The following is a 16,253-nucleotide window of genomic DNA, read 5'->3' on the forward strand; positions in this document are numbered from 1 at the left end:
GATGCTTCAGCGAGGGACCAGAGGAAACGCATTTGAAGCTTTTTGCATTTGAAGCTTTTTGCTGTCAGTTCAATTAAACCTAACAAAACATCCCACGTTCAGCCTCTCACCACCAGTGACGTTCCTGCATTTAACCCTGCATTTAAAGTTTTTTTTATGTTTGTTTTATGTGTCATTTGTTTTTGTTTATTTTGTATGTTTTGTGGTTGAAAGTTTCTGTTGTTCACGTGGTGATCTTTTGGTGATGGGAGTGGACTGGATTTTATTTGCTGATTTATGGCTTTTCTAAATAAAGTACATGACTTAGTCGTGTGTAAGTCTAATGTGCGTGCATGCGTGCGTGCGTGTGTGTGTGTGTGTGTGTGTGTTTTAGGTTCAGGGATGGGGATGTCTCAGTCGAGCCGTCTGTCTTCCTCCGTCAGTGCCATGAGAGTGTTAAATACAGGATCGGACGTAGAAGAGGCCCTTGCTGACGCACTGGTAAATACACACCCACACCCTCCATACAAAAACTCCATTTGATCAGTGATCCCACTTCTAAGCCATTAAGTGTGTCTCCTGCCACCAATTTAACACTTTGCTAAACCTCAAACATTTGCCTCCAACTCTGTTAACGCTTCCAGCTGTTAGGAGATATACGGACCAAGGTCAGTCTGTCTGTCTGTCAGTCTCTCTGTCTGTCTGTCTCACCTTAAGTGTTACGCCCCGTTTCTCTCCCAGCATGCCCTCTGTTCAAGTGCCTGCTCTTTGGCCCACTGCCCCTTTCTGTGTGTGTGCGTGAGCAGAAGAAGCCGGCGAGGCGGCGCTACGAGACTTACGGCATGTACTCGGACGACGACGCCAACAGCGACGCGTCCAGCGTGTGTTCGGAGCGCTCGTACAGCTCGCGGAACGGCAGCATCCCCACGTACATGCGACAGACGGAGGACGTGGCCGAGGTGCTCAACCGCTGCGCCTCCGCTAACTGGTCCGAGAGGAAGGAGGGCCTGGTGGGTCTACAGACCATGCTGAAGAACCAGCGCACGCTCAGGTAGCGCACACGCTCACTCGTACACCCCGACGTGTTCTCCAACGTCTACCCAGAACGTCGTGTAGCAGCTGCGGTCTGTGGTGATCTTGCGTTGTGCTTCTGTTTCAGCCGGGTCGAACTCAAGCGCTTGTGCGAGATTTTCACCAGAATGTTTGCGGACCCACACAGCAAGGTACAACCCGGCACGCTGCTTAAAGTGGGGCGCATTCCTGCACGCGCGTGTGTACACACACACACACACACACACGCACATAAGCATCTGCATGTATCCTTCAAACCGAATATCGGATTCTGCCTCACCAGCCTGTTTTTTTCCTGGGACACACTCATGGTCACACTCCGGTCGATACGAATGCGCTCTGCACACTAACGCTGGGACTGAGGCCCGTGGCTAACGGCATGTGGGCGGGGCCTTCTCCCCCCCGCGGGGGCGTGTGCGCCGCTCCTCCTCTTCCTCACCGCCCCAGTGCTCTCTACCCTACGCTGATTTCTGCGTCTTCTACTCACTTGCACGTACACGTTCGCACACTACCGCATACAGCAGGTTAAGACATTTCTAAATGGGTCTAAATCTAAAATTGTGCCAGAATAGCTCTCATCACTTTTGCATTTATTACCAGCACCATTGAGTCTTGACAATATTGAATCCTGGTGCTCTAGTTGAGGAAAAGACATTTACGAACATACAAAAGTAATAAAAAACAATCAATGATGAATACTTCATTAATGAGTAGTAAGTCATTACGCCTTATACTGATTTTGGAAGCACACATGAAACCTGAATATGAAAACATAGCCGTAGGCAAATGAAAGCAGCCAAAAATTCATCCACACACCCATCCCAACACTAACCTGCTCGGTCTCTATTTCGGTGTACGAGTTGGTATCTCACTCACCTGCCACCGTTTTCCTGGAGCTCCCTCGGGCCCTGTGCCTGCTCCTGGTGGGCGGGCCATTGCCCTGCTCCGGAAGTGTGATTGACGGGCCCCGGGCCCACCCCTCTCTCTGATTTTCAGCGTGAGTCCAGAGGCTTCGGCACGGCAGAATCCGGTATCAGTTCCGCCTCATTTAAGGTATAATCCTCATATCCACATGTTCACATGCCTTGACCTGTCCTTCAGGGGCTGGACAACCGGAACCCGGTTGCCATTATGTGCTTGGAAAGTCCTCCAGTGCGATGCCCCAAAAGCCCTCCTCTCTGTGTACCTCCTTCATCTCTCTTCCCTCCTCTTCTTCACATTCTTCCCTCTCCTCTACCATCACTCCTTCTAAGCAGAAAAACTAAATTTCTAAATAACAGGTTGCATTGATTCACCATTCATTTGAAATGTCCAGTTATGACACAAGACCACAAAATCTCAGTGTTAAAATGTTTTTTTGTTCCGTGTTCAGGAGTTAAAGCTTGACCTTTGTTTGGTTTTGATACATTGGAAGGGTTGTGAACTTTAAAGAGGAAACTCACTAGGTTGTTTTTTTCTTTCCATGCCTTTCCCTGGGTGCAACTGTAGAGAGTAAGTTTTGTGCTTGTTTCGTTTGCTGCTCTGACAGCAGTTCTTAACACTTGTGCTTTTAATTTTGCGGAGCTGCTTTCCTAATGACTTGGCTGTGTTTGTTGGGGACGTATAATCCTATTTGATTTCTAGGTGTTCAGTGCCAACAGGCCAAGCTGCAACACTAATACTAATATATACTAATCAATAACAGAGATTGACGCTCATCTGGCTGATGTTTAAAGGCCATTAATGTCTTCTCCTGCTTTTTATGCTATTTTGCTTTTATAAAATCAAGAAAAAATTTCAACTAAGTGTCTTGTGCCATAATCTTAAATCCATCTGTTTTACATGTTATAAATGTTTGTGTTAATAAAGAAGCATGCTTTGTGTCCAAATCAAACTAATACAAACTCCTGATGTACAAAGATCCTTCAGTGTGTGTGTGTAAATCAACAAGAAAGCTCACGACATAAACACAGAGCTAGTTCACCAAACCAGCTCATTCATTTTGTATCCTTAACATTCACGTCCGTGCGCAAGACGGACGGTTTTTAGAGGCAGGATTGTATTTCCTCGATTGAATGTGTGTGTGCATACGCGTGCGCGTGTGTGTGGGTCCAGGTGTTCAGCATGTTCCTGGAGACGCTGGTGGACTTCATCGTAGTGCATAAGGAGGAGCTGCAGGACTGGCTCTTCGTGCTGCTCACCCAGCTGCTGAAGAAGATGGGTGCCGACCTGCTGGGCTCCGTGCAGGCCAAAGTGCAGAAAGCCCTCGACGTCACAAGGTTGGGGCGGGGAACAGCCTGCACACTCAGCAACGGAGCGCCACCCGGAAAACAAAAAAAAAACACCAACCGTTTCTTGCATCTCTCTCTACAGGGAGTCATTCCCTAACGATCTGCAGTTCACCATTCTTATGAGATTCACCGTGGACCAGACCCAGACACCCAACTTGAAGGTACGTGCTGTGCCGAAGTCGGGCTGAATGTGTACAGAGACTGACTGCATTGGTTGTTGAGTCATGATGCGAGACAGTAGCCAGCAGGTCCTCCCGCAGTGTTGTTACACGGTTGCAGTGCAGGTATATGCCAGGGCTTCCTTGCAGATTGGGATTGAGCAGAAGCGTTGTGCTAATGCAGTGAAGCAGATTCGAGCCCCGCATCACGTCTCTCTCCAACCATGAGGTCACCGCTTGGCACCAGATGACGCCCTTCATCTCACGCACATGTTCACACCAGATGACGCCCTTCATCTCACGCACATGTTCACACCAGATGACGCCCTTCATCTCACGCACATGTTCACACCAGATGACGCCCTTCATCTCACGCACATGTTCACACCAGATGACGCCCTTCATCTCACGCACATGTTCACACCAGATGACGCCCTTCATCTCACGCACATGTTCACACCAGATGACGCCCTTCATCTCACGCACATGTTCACACGTTCCTGCGCCCATGTGGACCATCTCCACGCCGTCCGCGTTTTTCATAGCTGCTCCCCCCCCCCCCCCCCCCCCCCTCCTTTCCTCTCATCCCTCCCTCCCTGTCTCTCCCCCTCTCTGCGGGACCCCCCGTCACTGACGTGCTCTCCTCTCTCTCTCTGAAGCCGGGGAGGCGGCGCTGTTGCCGGTACGGGGGCGGGGCTATAGAATTGCTTCCCCTAAGAAAGCGACGGCATGCTTGCACACTGCAGGAACATATCCAAGTGTGGAACCAAGCTGTACAGGTCAGTGAGACACAGGGGAAGCAATTCTATAGTGCGCAGGCTATGAAGGATGGCGTGATGACATCATAGTTTGGGCCACTCTTAGAGTAGTACCCAATCCCATTTATTAATCAAGTGAAAAGGGGCTTTGGCAAGTTTCTAGAGTGCTAAACTGATCCTGTGTCAAGGTGAGGGAGAGAGAGAGATAGAGAGAGAGAGATTCTTTAGTGCTGCACATAGTACCTCACTCAGCGGACCTTCTTACAGGAGCAACTCGGGTTACTAACTAGATAATGGACACTGTGTTCTGGCTGAGCTGGAAGAGGAGGCGGAGCTTTAGGACTAAGACCATTTTGGCTTTGGTGCTTTCTATGTTGTTCCTGAACCCCCTGATCTCCTGCTCACTTAACCCACCCTCTGCCACCATGTCACGTTTCTAGCTGTGTCTCGTATCTTCCCGTGCCAAGCGTAGCTGAGCTCTGGCCTTTCCAGACCCATAGATTGTGGATAGTAAAGGTGTGATGGTGTTTTTTCTCTGGGTTGCTTTGGTATTTGGTACCAAATATAAGATGGATGCTGATGTTGAGCAAATGTTCAAGTTGATGTTTCAGGGAAGGGAACAAGTGATAGAATGCAGATGTATGAAAGAAGAGGTGTGTTTGTGATGTAAATGCTAACTGTACAAAAGCCATATCTCACTAAAACTTGAAAACACGGTTGTGCTGTGAGTTAGTAGTGACATGAGGACGATGTTTGCAGGTGAAGGTGGCCATTCTGAAGTACATCGAGACGCTGACGCTACAGATGGAGCCGCAGGACTTTGTCAACTCCAGCGAGACCAGGCTGGCAGTCTCGCGCATCATCACCTGGACCACGGAGCCCAAGAGCTCTGACGTCAGAAAGGTCACGCGAACACACGTTTGATACCAACTCCATATACACACGTTTGATTCTTAACGTAATGTCATCCACTTTCCTAATGTTGATGTTTACATGGGTGAGGTGATCTTTTTTCAAGCTTTAATAGACCAGATAAAACCTCCAGGCCATTAATAGGCAGTCAGAAAGTTCTGGGTTTGTACAGTAAGGTCTTTATCATTTCTGTTGTGAAGTTGTGTTTTGTGGTGTATTTTGTGAATTGAAGATTGCTTCTTGTGTTTTGCTGGTTGCAGGCAGCCCAGTCTGTGCTGATTGCGCTATTCCAGTTAAACACACCAGAGTTCACCATGCTCCTGGGGGCACTGCCTAAAACCTTTCAGGACGGAGCCACCAAACTCCTTCAGAACCACCTGCGTAACACGGGCAATGTAGCACAGGTAAGAGGAACACCAGCACACACATGCTTCCACACATTCACACAGTCTGTTACCAGTTACAATACACACATACACACACACACACTGTGTGACTGAGTTTGTTTGTGTGTATTTTTGTTTCAATAATATATATAGCATATGACATGGCTCCCCAAACCATCACTGGTTGTGGAAACTTCACACTAGACCAGCAGCTTGCACTGTGTGCCTCTCCACTCTTCCTCCACACTCCGGGACCTTGATCTCCAAGTGGCACACTATCCAAGCTGCTTGAGGTCTAGTGTGAAGTCTCCACAACCAGTGCTGGTGTAGGTACACTGTGTTCTATCAAGACCAAAGTCAGCGCAGTTGATTTCTCCCGGGAAATTTGAGTGCATGCTTCCCTCTGCCAACAAGCTTTTTGAAGATGGAATTAAAATTTTCCAGCGTGACTTGGCACCTCTCCACACTGCCAATAGTACCAATACCTGGTTTAACCACAGTATCACTTCGCTTGATAACCTAGCCACTAGGGTGCACACACCAGAGTAGTGCCGGTCCCAAGCCTGGATTAAAAGGGAGGGTTGCGTCAGGAAGGGCATCTGGTGTAAAAAATGCACCAAATCAAATGATGCAAATCAAAAAAATATATATATACAACAAATCAACAAATATCTTATATTTATATATGTATGTATATATATATATATATATATATATATATATATATATATATATAAGGGGTGGGCATAGATTATTTTTTAATCCAGATTAATCTCACTGAAATCTTGAAATTAATCTAGATTAATCTATATTAAAATGACTCATATGCGTGCTACCCAAGTAATGATTAAAAGTCAGTTTTTGAGATAGGGTTTCTTAATACAGAGGGTGACCAGGGGCTCATCTCCTGTTTCAAAAATGCATCAAAGACTGCTTGAGGAAGCTGTTCTACTTTGATACTTGAAGAAAAAAAATATGCTCAACAAAATGTAGGCTACTCGTGTTCAACGTTTTATTCAGTTAAACATGAATTTGTAAGCCTACATACTGTACATTAAAGGGGGTTGATAACATGTTTATTCAGCTAAACATGATATTTGAAATGTAAGCCAACATTTAGTACATTTAACCTCACAGACGTAATTTGGGGGGGACTTTTTCAAAAGCCGGTTTTGGTCCTCTGCAGTTTTAACAGTTAAAAAGAAATATTTAAATAGCGACAAATCTAGCACTAGGACCATGCAGAAAACGACCGCTCCGAGCTCCGCTCCGGTAACACTTTACGTTTTTAAAAATTAATTTTCCATGAAGCAAACCTGGCGACTTCGTGGCTGTATCCATGTAAACACACGTACGATTTGTAATTCACAGGTTTGAAAACTCGTTCTCGCCCCTACTGTGCAATTTGGTTAGGAATACAGCTGAGCTAAACTATCAAGTTGAAAGTCATCATAGTTTGCTTACCCATTTTGACCCAATTCCCAACCTAACTTTAAGAATAGATTAACGGCGATAATTTTTATATCGCCCGATAAGATTATCAAATTAACGAACGCCGGTAACGGCCCACCACTAATATATATATATATATACAGTGGAGGAAATAAGTATTTGATCCCCCACTGATTTTAAAAGTTTTAATATAAAACAATAAATGAAACGTCTCAATTTTATGCCAGCTTTATTTTAACAGTGCCACATAGAATATCAAAAGAAAAACTGAGAAAATTACATGAAACGAGAAATAAAAAATAATTTGCATTTCATTGAGGGAAATAAGTATTTGATCCCCTAGTAAAACATCATTTAATACTTGGTGGCAAAACCCTTGTTGGCAAGCACAGCAGTCAGACGTTTCTTATAGTTTTTTATAAGGTTTGCATACACTTCAGGAGTAATTTTGGCCCACTCCTCTATGCAAATCATCTCCAAATCTTTAAGGGTTTTAGGCATGCATTTGGAAACGCGAAGCTTCAGCTCTCTCCATAGATTTTCTATGGGATTGAGGTCAGGAGACTGGCTAGGCCATTCCATGACCTTGATATGGTTCTTATGGAGCCACTCCTTTGTTTCCTTGGCTGTATGTTTTGGGTTATTGTCGTGCTGAACGACCCATCCACGACCCATTTTCAGTGCCCTGGCAGAGGCAAGGAGGTTGTCACCCAGGATTTTGCGATACATGGCCCCGTTCATCTTCCCGTCAATGCGGTGAAGTTGGCCTGTGCCCTTAGAAGAAAAACACCCCCAAAACATAATACTTCCACCACCATGCTTGACGGTGGGGATGGTATTCTTAGGGTCATAGTCTGTATTTTTCTTCCTCCAAACACGTAGAGTTGAGTTGAAGCCAAAGAGCTCAATTTTGGTCTCATCTGACCACAGCACCTTCTCCCAGTCTCTCTCGGAGTCATTAATATGTTCATTGACAAACTTGAGGCGGGCCTGGACGTGAGCCTTCTTGAGCAGAGGAACCTTGCGTGCACTGCAGGATTTTAAACCATTACGTCTCAGTGTATTACCAATGGTTTTTTTGGAGACTGTGGTCCCAGCTGCCTTGAGATCATTACTCAGCTCCTCCCGTGTAGTTCTTGGCTGATTTTTAACCTTTCTCAAGATCAATGAGACTCCACGAGGTGATATCTTGCATGGAGCTCCAGGCCTGGGTCGATTGACAGTAATGTTGTACTTCTTCCACTTCCGAATAATTGCACCAACAGTTGTCACCTTCTCATCCAGCTTCTTACTTATGGCTTTGTAGCCCATTCCAGCCTTGTGTAGGTCAACAATTTTGTCCCTGACATCTTTAGACAGCTCTTTAGTCTTGCCCATGGTGGAGATGTTGGGAGTGTCACTGAGACTGTTGGCAGGTGGCCTTTTATACAGGTGACAATTTTGGACAGGTGTCTCTCATCCAGGTAACGACTTCACTGTGATTAGAGTGTGTCAGTGGTCTGTGGGAGCCAACATTAGTCATGGTTTTACTAGGGGATCAAATACTTATTTCCCTCAATGAAATGCAAATTATTTTTTATTTCTCATTTCATGTAATTTTCTCCATTTTTCTTTTGATATTCTATGTGGCACTGTTCAAATAAAGCTGCCATAAAATTATGAGACATTTCATTTATTTTTTTGTATTAAAACTTTTAAAGTCAGTGGGGGATCAAATACTTATTTCCTCCACTGTATATATATATATATATATATATATATATATATATATATATATATATATATATATACACACACACACACACACACACACACACACTCCAGCACATTTAGCCATGTCTAACCATTAATGTTCTTCTCACCATCACTTGGATGTATTGTAATTTTTCCCTTTGTCTCTGAGCTCTTTATCAATCTGTAACCTGGCCTTCCTGTTGTTGAGGGATTTGTATTTAGTGTTGAAGTTTTTCTTCATAACTGAAGCATTCTGTAGTCACACAAGCTTTGGGCCTTGCAGGAGGTCTACCTGTGGTAGGCTCACCTGGCCTGTGGGACGTATTCTGATTTTCTGATTCTCATTTTTCAGCTTCACAATGTACTGGATTGCTGACTGGCCTTTCTTTGGTTCTTATTTTTTTAAAGTCAAAATGTCAAATTGAAATGAAAGACTTAATATCTGCTTTACTGATACTGCAGGCTCCAGTGGGAAGCCCTCTGACACGACACACGCCCAGATCACCAGCCAGCTGGTGCAGCCCATTAACATCCCCAACCAACACATCCCAGAACACGCCCTCACCCAGGTAACCCTCTCCTTCATATACACACCCCAGAACACGCCCCCCACCCAGGTAACCCTCTCTATATACACACCCCACACATCCCAGAACACGCCCCCCACCCAGGTAACCCTCTCCCTCATATTCACACCCACACATCCCAGAACACGCCCTCACCCAGGTAACCCTCTCCCTCATATACACACCCACACATCCCAGAACACGCCCCTCACCCAGGTAACCCTCTCCCTCATATACACACCCACACATCCCAGAACACGCCCCCCACCCAGGTAACCCTCTCCCTCATATACACACCCACACATCCCAGAACACGCCCCCCACCCAGTTAACCCTCTCCCTCATATACACACCCCACACATCCCAGAACACGCCCCCCACCCAGTTAACCCTCTCCCTCATATACACACCCACACATCCCAGAACACGCCCTCACCCAGGTAACCCTCTCCCTCATATACACACCCACACATCCCAGAACACGCCCTCACCCAGGTAACCCTCTCCCTCATATACACACCCCACACATCCCAGAACACGCCCCCCACCCAGGTAACCCTCTCCCTCATATACACACCCCACACATCCCAGAACATGCCCCCCACCCAGGTAACCCTCTCCCTCATATACACACCCACACATCCCAGAACACGCCCCCCACCCAGGTAACCCTCTCTGTATACACACCCACACATCCCAGAACACGCCCCCCACCCAGATAACCCTCTCTGTATACACACCCACACATCCCAGAACACGCCCCCCACCCAGGTAACCCTCTCTGTATACACACCCACACATCCCAGAACACGCCCCCCACCCAGGTAACCCTCTCTGTATACACACCCACACATCCCAGAACATGCCCCCCACCCAGGTAACCCTCTCTGTATACACACCCACACATCCCAGAACACGCCCCCCACCCAGGTAACCCTCTCTGTATACACACCCACACATCCCAGAACACGCCCTCACCCAGGTAACCCTCTCCCTCATATACACACCCACACATCCCAGAACACGCCCTCACCCAGGTAACCCTCTCCCTCATATACACACCCCACACATCCCAGAACACGCCCCCCACCCAGGTAACCCTCTCCCTCATATACACACCCCACACATCCCAGAACATGCCCCCCACCCAGGTAACCCTCTCCCTCATATACACACCCACACATCCCAGAACACGCCCCCCACCCAGGTAACCCTCTCTGTATACACACCCACACATCCCAGAACACGCCCCCCACCCAGATAACCCTCTCTGTATACACACCCACACATCCCAGAACACGCCCCCCACCCAGGTAACCCTCTCTGTATACACACCCACACATCCCAGAACACGCCCCCCACCCAGGTAACCCTCTCTGTATACACACCCACACATCCCAGAACATGCCCCCCACCCAGGTAACCCTCTCTGTATACACACCCACACATCCCAGAACACGCCCCCCACCCAGGTAACCCTCTCTGTATACACACCCACACATCCCAGAACACGCCCCCACCCAGGTAACCCTCTCTGTATACACACCCACACATCCTGGTGGGTCATGTTCTGCATGTATGATTTACAACCCAATGATCCTGTCCTGTTTGTTTGTACAGTGCATTCGATTATGACACGGAGAATATGAACTCTGAGGAGATCTACAGCTCTCTACGTGGGGTTAGCCAAGCCATCCAGAACTTCAGCGTCCGAAGCCAAGAAGACATGACGGAGACCCCTCGCAAACGAGAGGGGGACGGTGAAGAGGTGCGTTGTGACTGGGTGACCGCGTCTGAGTGAGTTTTCTCAACCTCTCTTTCCCTCTCTGATGCATGTTTGTGTGTCCGTGCAGGGAGGTGCCGACACCACAGATTCTGGCCGAACGGCACTGGATAACAAAACCTCTTTGCTGAACACCATGCCCATCCTCTCCTCTAGTCCCTGCTCCACAAGGGAGTACCAGCCAGGGAGTTACTCTGACTCCTCCTTTGGCTCCTCCCCCTTTAATAAGAGCCTAAAAGAGTCCTTGGACCAAGATGCCAAGACAGATGGTGAGACAACAGATTTGTGTGCACTTCATTGGACAGAAGTGTGTGGATGAGAACTCTGTACCATGTTTGAGTGGAATTGAGTGGCCTGAGATAATTCGACCATTGAAAGTGGCTGTGGCCCTGTATTTTGTAACCTTTTTCTTTTTTTTTTTTTTTTTTTTTTTTTTTTTTAACACTGTTGGTATTTATCAGGATTCTGAGCTTCACAGGCAGCACAATGCTTTGACTTACACTGTACATACAGCATTTAACAAGTTCTTTAGTTGGGTTCCTTTCCATGAAACAAGTAACAGCCAGTTGGATTTGCCACATACCTGTTAGAAAGCAGTTGATAAATGCTAGGCATAAAGAATTAGTGAGCAGCAAAGGCAGAATCCTGCTGTTGAGATTATTAGCTTGTGTAATATGTCAGCGATGCTGCCAGTAGGGGCAGAATTCTCACCCATAAGCCACTTTGGTACTGTTACCTGTAGAATTGCAGACACTCTGTCCCATTTTTATGCATATAGCTTGGTCACTGTTGACTATGTAGGGCCCACCAGGCCCTCTGGGTGTCTGCACACCTGAAGGTGAGTTCTGATCCTCTGCTGGGTCATAGTGCCCGCAGATAGCAGCGTGGACCAGTCTGAGGTGGTGGCCGAGCTGCTGAAGGAGCTGTCCAATCACAGCGAGCGGGTGGAGGAGAGGAAGGCGGCGCTGTGTGAGCTCATGCGCCTCATGAAGGAGACGCACCTGCACGTGTGGGACGAGCATTTCAAAACCATCCTCCTGCTGCTACTGGAAACCCTGGGAGATGGAGAGGTTCACAAACACACACTCCTCATTAATGTAGGCCAAAAAAGAACAAATAAAGAAGTTTGTTTTGAGTTTTCTCTCGTGTTCTTGTGTGCAGCACGTGATTCGTGCGTTAGCTCTGCGGGTGTTGAAGGAGATTCTGAACAGGCAGCCCTGGCGCTTTAAGAACTATGCAGAGCTCACCATAATGAAGGCCTTGGAAGCACACAAAGACCCACACAAAGAGGTCTGATCCCCAGGAGCACACCACCACCAAACATGCTAACTCGAAGCAAACTCCATTGCAGTGTTTTCATAAATGGTTTAAAAAACAACTCTGTGTGTGTGTGTGTGTGTGTGTGTGTGTGTGTGTGTGTGTGTGTGTGTGTGTGTGTGTGTGTGTGTGTGTGTGTGTGTGTGTGTGTGTGTGTGTGTGTGTGTGTGTAGGTGATCCGGGCAGCAGAGGAGACTGCAGCTGTGCTGGCGACGTCCATAAGTCCAGAGCAGTGCATTAAGGTGCTGTGTCCCATCATCCAGTCTGCAGACTACCCCATCAACCTGGCCGCCATCAAGATGCTCACCAAAGTCATCGAGCGGCTGTCCAAGGACAACCTACAACACATGCTCCCTGAGATTGTCCCTGGGCTCATACAGGTGCGTTTATAGAGTGTTTTCAAGGTTGGGTTTCTTTCTCTGTCTGCAGTGTTTTTGGACTTTTGGTTGTGACGATTCTTTGTTTCTTTCATTGTTTTTTTATGCAATCTCGTGTGTGTGTGTGTGTGTGTGTGTGTGTGTGTGTGTATCTATATGAGGAAGAATCAGTTTATATATGAATGTAGATGTTTAAATCGGAACATTAATTCCATGTGGTTCTAAAGATAAGGATCCTGAAGTGTTGTATTATAGGTTAGTGCGTCCACTCACGCATTTCAGTACTTTTCTGGTACTTCAGTACTTCATTCAGTACTTCATTGTCACTACAAATGCACTTAAGTCTCAGTAGTTGCGAATGAGGATTTGAGTTTTTGCCTCACGTTCATGTATATTCAAGAGCTGGGTGGAACTTGGAGAACGAAGAAATGAACAGTTGGAGCTCTTATATACATGAGAGAGAGGGCGAGAGACTGAGAGAGAGACTTCACTTGCAGCCCAAAATAATGACAATTTATTCCTTATTCTCAAAGATACTTTGTCGCAGTTTTTGTATGAAATGTGTGGGGACGTTTAACTGAAACTTGCTGGTGCATTAAAGATGCATGCCTAGAGCAGTGTTTTTCAACCCAGTCCTCAGGGCCCACCAGACAGTCCCACAATATTGCTCTGTACAGGTTCCAAACACTTTAGGTGAGACCAAAAACAAGGAACCGTCCCAAGGACTGGGTTGAGAAACACCGGACTGGAGTGTGTAGCCTACATTTCAAGCGAAGGTGAATGAGATCTGTACTGCAGCCAGTATTTTAAAGTCTTATGATGAGCTGCCCAGGAGTAAAATGTAGTTGGGCAAGGCCATCCCACACAACGTGGGGCTTACCACAAGCTTCTTATGGTGTGGAGTTTTTTTGTTCAAAATAAAATCCAGAGTAATAGCGTCCAGATAAAAAAGAGGAATTTATAAGGATGTTCATTTTACTTTGATTAATTTGGGCAGTCGTTCCTCAGCCATGACAAAAGTGAGACAAAATTAACTTAATGGAGGTTTCTAAAATCAACCGTTACTCGAATCCTTTAGTACTTAGAACTATGATGAACATGTCTAAATGGCAGACTGCATCAACACATGTGCCTCATTATTAAGAGAAACACGCTCACTCTTATTAAAATTTAATTTGTAACCTGATATAGGCAGAAATGACTGGTCAATGGCTGCAAATGATGATTTGAAGGTCAAAACCAAACAAAAGCAAGTCATCTCTGTACAATGTGACCTTTTGCTCTGCACCATGCCTGACTAGCCCCTTGATACAAACGTTGCTAGGGGCGACTGTAGACAGAGTCAATAGCCACATCAAACAGTAAAGCACTGAAGTGGCAGATCTATATACTATACAACACATGTATACTCTATACTACATGTGCAAGAATTCATGGATTTGGATATTGCTATTGTTTACAAGAAAATTGTGTACAGTGGTGCTTGAATGTTTGTGAACCCTTTAGACGTTTCTATATTTCTGCGTGAATTTGACCCAAAACTTCATGAGATTGATCCAATAAATAAGAATGGTTCCAATATAACGGTTTTGCATTAGCTGTTTATAATCTGAAATTGCACACTCACCCAAAACCGTGACTCTTCTTTTTCTCTAATGTAGGGTTATGATAACTCTGAGAGCAGCGTACGGAAAGCTTGCGTGTTCTGCCTTGTGGCCGTCTATGCCATCATTGGAGAGGACCTCAAGCCTCACCTCAGCCAGCTATCTGGCAGCAAGGTGAGTTGGTTGCATGCGCCTACCTCTCCACCCTTCACTGTGTAGCAACAGCACATGACGCTCACATGTCGACACTCTCTTTCTCTGCCTGCCCAGCTGAAGCTCCTGAATTTGTATATAAAGCGCGCTCAGAGTGGCTCCAGCGGAGGTGATCCATCCTCAGACGTGGGCGGTCAAGGCCTGTAGCTCCGCCCACGGGACTTCATGAGGGCAAGGGGCCTTCGGGGCTTTTTAAGCTACGTACAAACACTTGGACTGCTCTACACTTGCACAGTCTTGCAGACACACATACGTGCACACACAAACACGTGTATACACACACATTAATGTACACTGCTGGACACCTTCTCTTGCTTCACTCCACCGTCCAGTCTAAAGACAAGTGGGGGAGCACTGCACTCATCTGAAAATCTTCCTCCCAAACAGATCAACTCCTGTGTTTGTGTGAGAGCGTGTCTTTCTTTGTGGAGGCTCCATTTGTTTCAATGATGGTGAGCTTAGTATTGCTTGTGGTCAGTTAACAGAGGGTGTGTGTGTGTGTGTGTGTGTGTGTGTGTGTGTGTGTGTGTGTGTGTGTGTGTGTGTGTGTGTGTGTGTGTGTGTGTGTGTGTGTGTGTGTGTGTGTGAGAGAGAGAAAGTTACCCAGTGATAACATAAGGGTGAGAGAGTGGAGACTTGGATCATTTCTTTTGTATCACAGAGCTTTCGGGAAAACTCAGATTTGTAAGATGCAACCCAAAACTCTAGAATCTGAGCAGAAATATAATTAACATCCCTAATGGCTCCTTGTTGATATTAACGGTCATATTACATCATAACACTGAGCAGTTGCTCTATTATATGGCATACTTTGCTTGGCTAAATGCATGTCATGATTTAAAACCAACCCTTGATGGGGCTCAATGGACCTGGTGGCCCCAAGATTCGTGGTGTAGTTCTACGAAGATCAAGATTCGTGGTGTAGTTCTACGAAGATCAAGATTCGTGGTGTAGTTCTACGAAGATCAAGATTCGTGGTGTAGTTCTACGAAGCCAGATGTGACAGATTTACATAGGCAATGTGTATCTAATTATAATGCAACGGGAGTATTTGAGGAAGTTTTGTGTTACTTGGAGGGCGTGTGTATTCTTTTAAGTAGCATAGTGTCATTCTTCTCCGATGGGAAATTTGTAGAAATGTATTTACGCATTTAAATGGCAAAACTGCTGTGTCTTTCTCACCCCTGTAGTCTTTCCCCTCTGTGAGGAATTTGCTTCCTCTCTCATTTCCCCCCACTGCATTTTTAGAGCTATGCTAACAATAAAATGAAAATAAAGAAAAATGTACAGACGTGATCCAACTGTTGTGTCCTTGTATTTCATTTGTGGTGTGATTTCTCTTTGGGGTCTGAATGGGGGGGGGGGGGGGGGGGGGGGGGTTACAGAAGACCTGCACCAGACCAAATCGCTGCAAAATTGGAAGTCAATGATTGAGCCAAGACGATCTTGTTCTGACCACTTGCATATAGATGAAAGTGCAGTTTGAGTAAAGCAAGAGCTCTTCCATCATTTGAATGAATATAATTTGCACTGAAGTGTATACCACTGCACTTTTGCTTTAGGACTAGACACTCACTTATTCTCGGCTGCACAACCAAACTTAAAATTTATTCAAAGCATTTTGGGCTGATTTGCATTCAGCAGATTCATATGACACAAGGGCAAAATTATAT

General features: G+C 46.1%; 1 protein-coding gene across 29 annotated transcripts in view; it reads left to right on the top strand.

Moving 5' to 3' along the window:
• Positions 1–15,876, top strand: part of clasp2 (cytoplasmic linker associated protein 2) — a 47,874-nt gene extending 31,998 nt beyond the window's left edge. For 10 of the 29 annotated variants that reach the window (XM_077008905.1, XM_077008898.1, XM_077008908.1 and 7 more), the window contains 16 exons: positions 374–480; positions 624–647; positions 786–1,030; positions 1,139–1,202; positions 3,145–3,308; positions 3,403–3,481; positions 4,996–5,139; positions 5,409–5,552; positions 9,183–9,289; positions 10,907–11,054; positions 11,140–11,338; positions 11,937–12,139; positions 12,231–12,359; positions 12,560–12,766; positions 14,425–14,541; positions 14,638–15,876. In XM_077008905.1, the coding sequence (XP_076865020.1) occupies positions 374–480; positions 624–647; positions 786–1,030; positions 1,139–1,202; positions 3,145–3,308; positions 3,403–3,481; positions 4,996–5,139; positions 5,409–5,552; positions 9,183–9,289; positions 10,907–11,054; positions 11,140–11,338; positions 11,937–12,139; positions 12,231–12,359; positions 12,560–12,766; positions 14,425–14,541; positions 14,638–14,727 (2,171 nt within the window). In that variant the 3' untranslated portion in view covers positions 14,728–15,876. Of the gene's footprint in view, positions 1–373; positions 481–623; positions 648–785; positions 1,031–1,138; positions 1,203–2,046; positions 2,104–2,538; positions 2,542–3,144; positions 3,309–3,402; positions 3,482–4,995; positions 5,140–5,408; positions 5,553–9,182; positions 9,290–10,906; positions 11,055–11,139; positions 11,339–11,936; positions 12,140–12,230; positions 12,360–12,559; positions 12,767–14,424; positions 14,542–14,637 lie in introns of all 29 variants that reach the window. The other 19 variants (XM_077008912.1, XM_077008902.1, XM_077008910.1 and 16 more) reach the window with 4 other exon arrangements.
• The last annotated feature ends 377 nt before the right edge of the window (positions 15,877–16,253 follow it).

This window comes from Brachyhypopomus gauderio, chromosome 6, assembly GCF_052324685.1.
Source record: "Brachyhypopomus gauderio isolate BG-103 chromosome 6, BGAUD_0.2, whole genome shotgun sequence".
NCBI classification, from domain to species: Eukaryota; Metazoa; Chordata; class Actinopteri; order Gymnotiformes; family Hypopomidae; genus Brachyhypopomus; species Brachyhypopomus gauderio.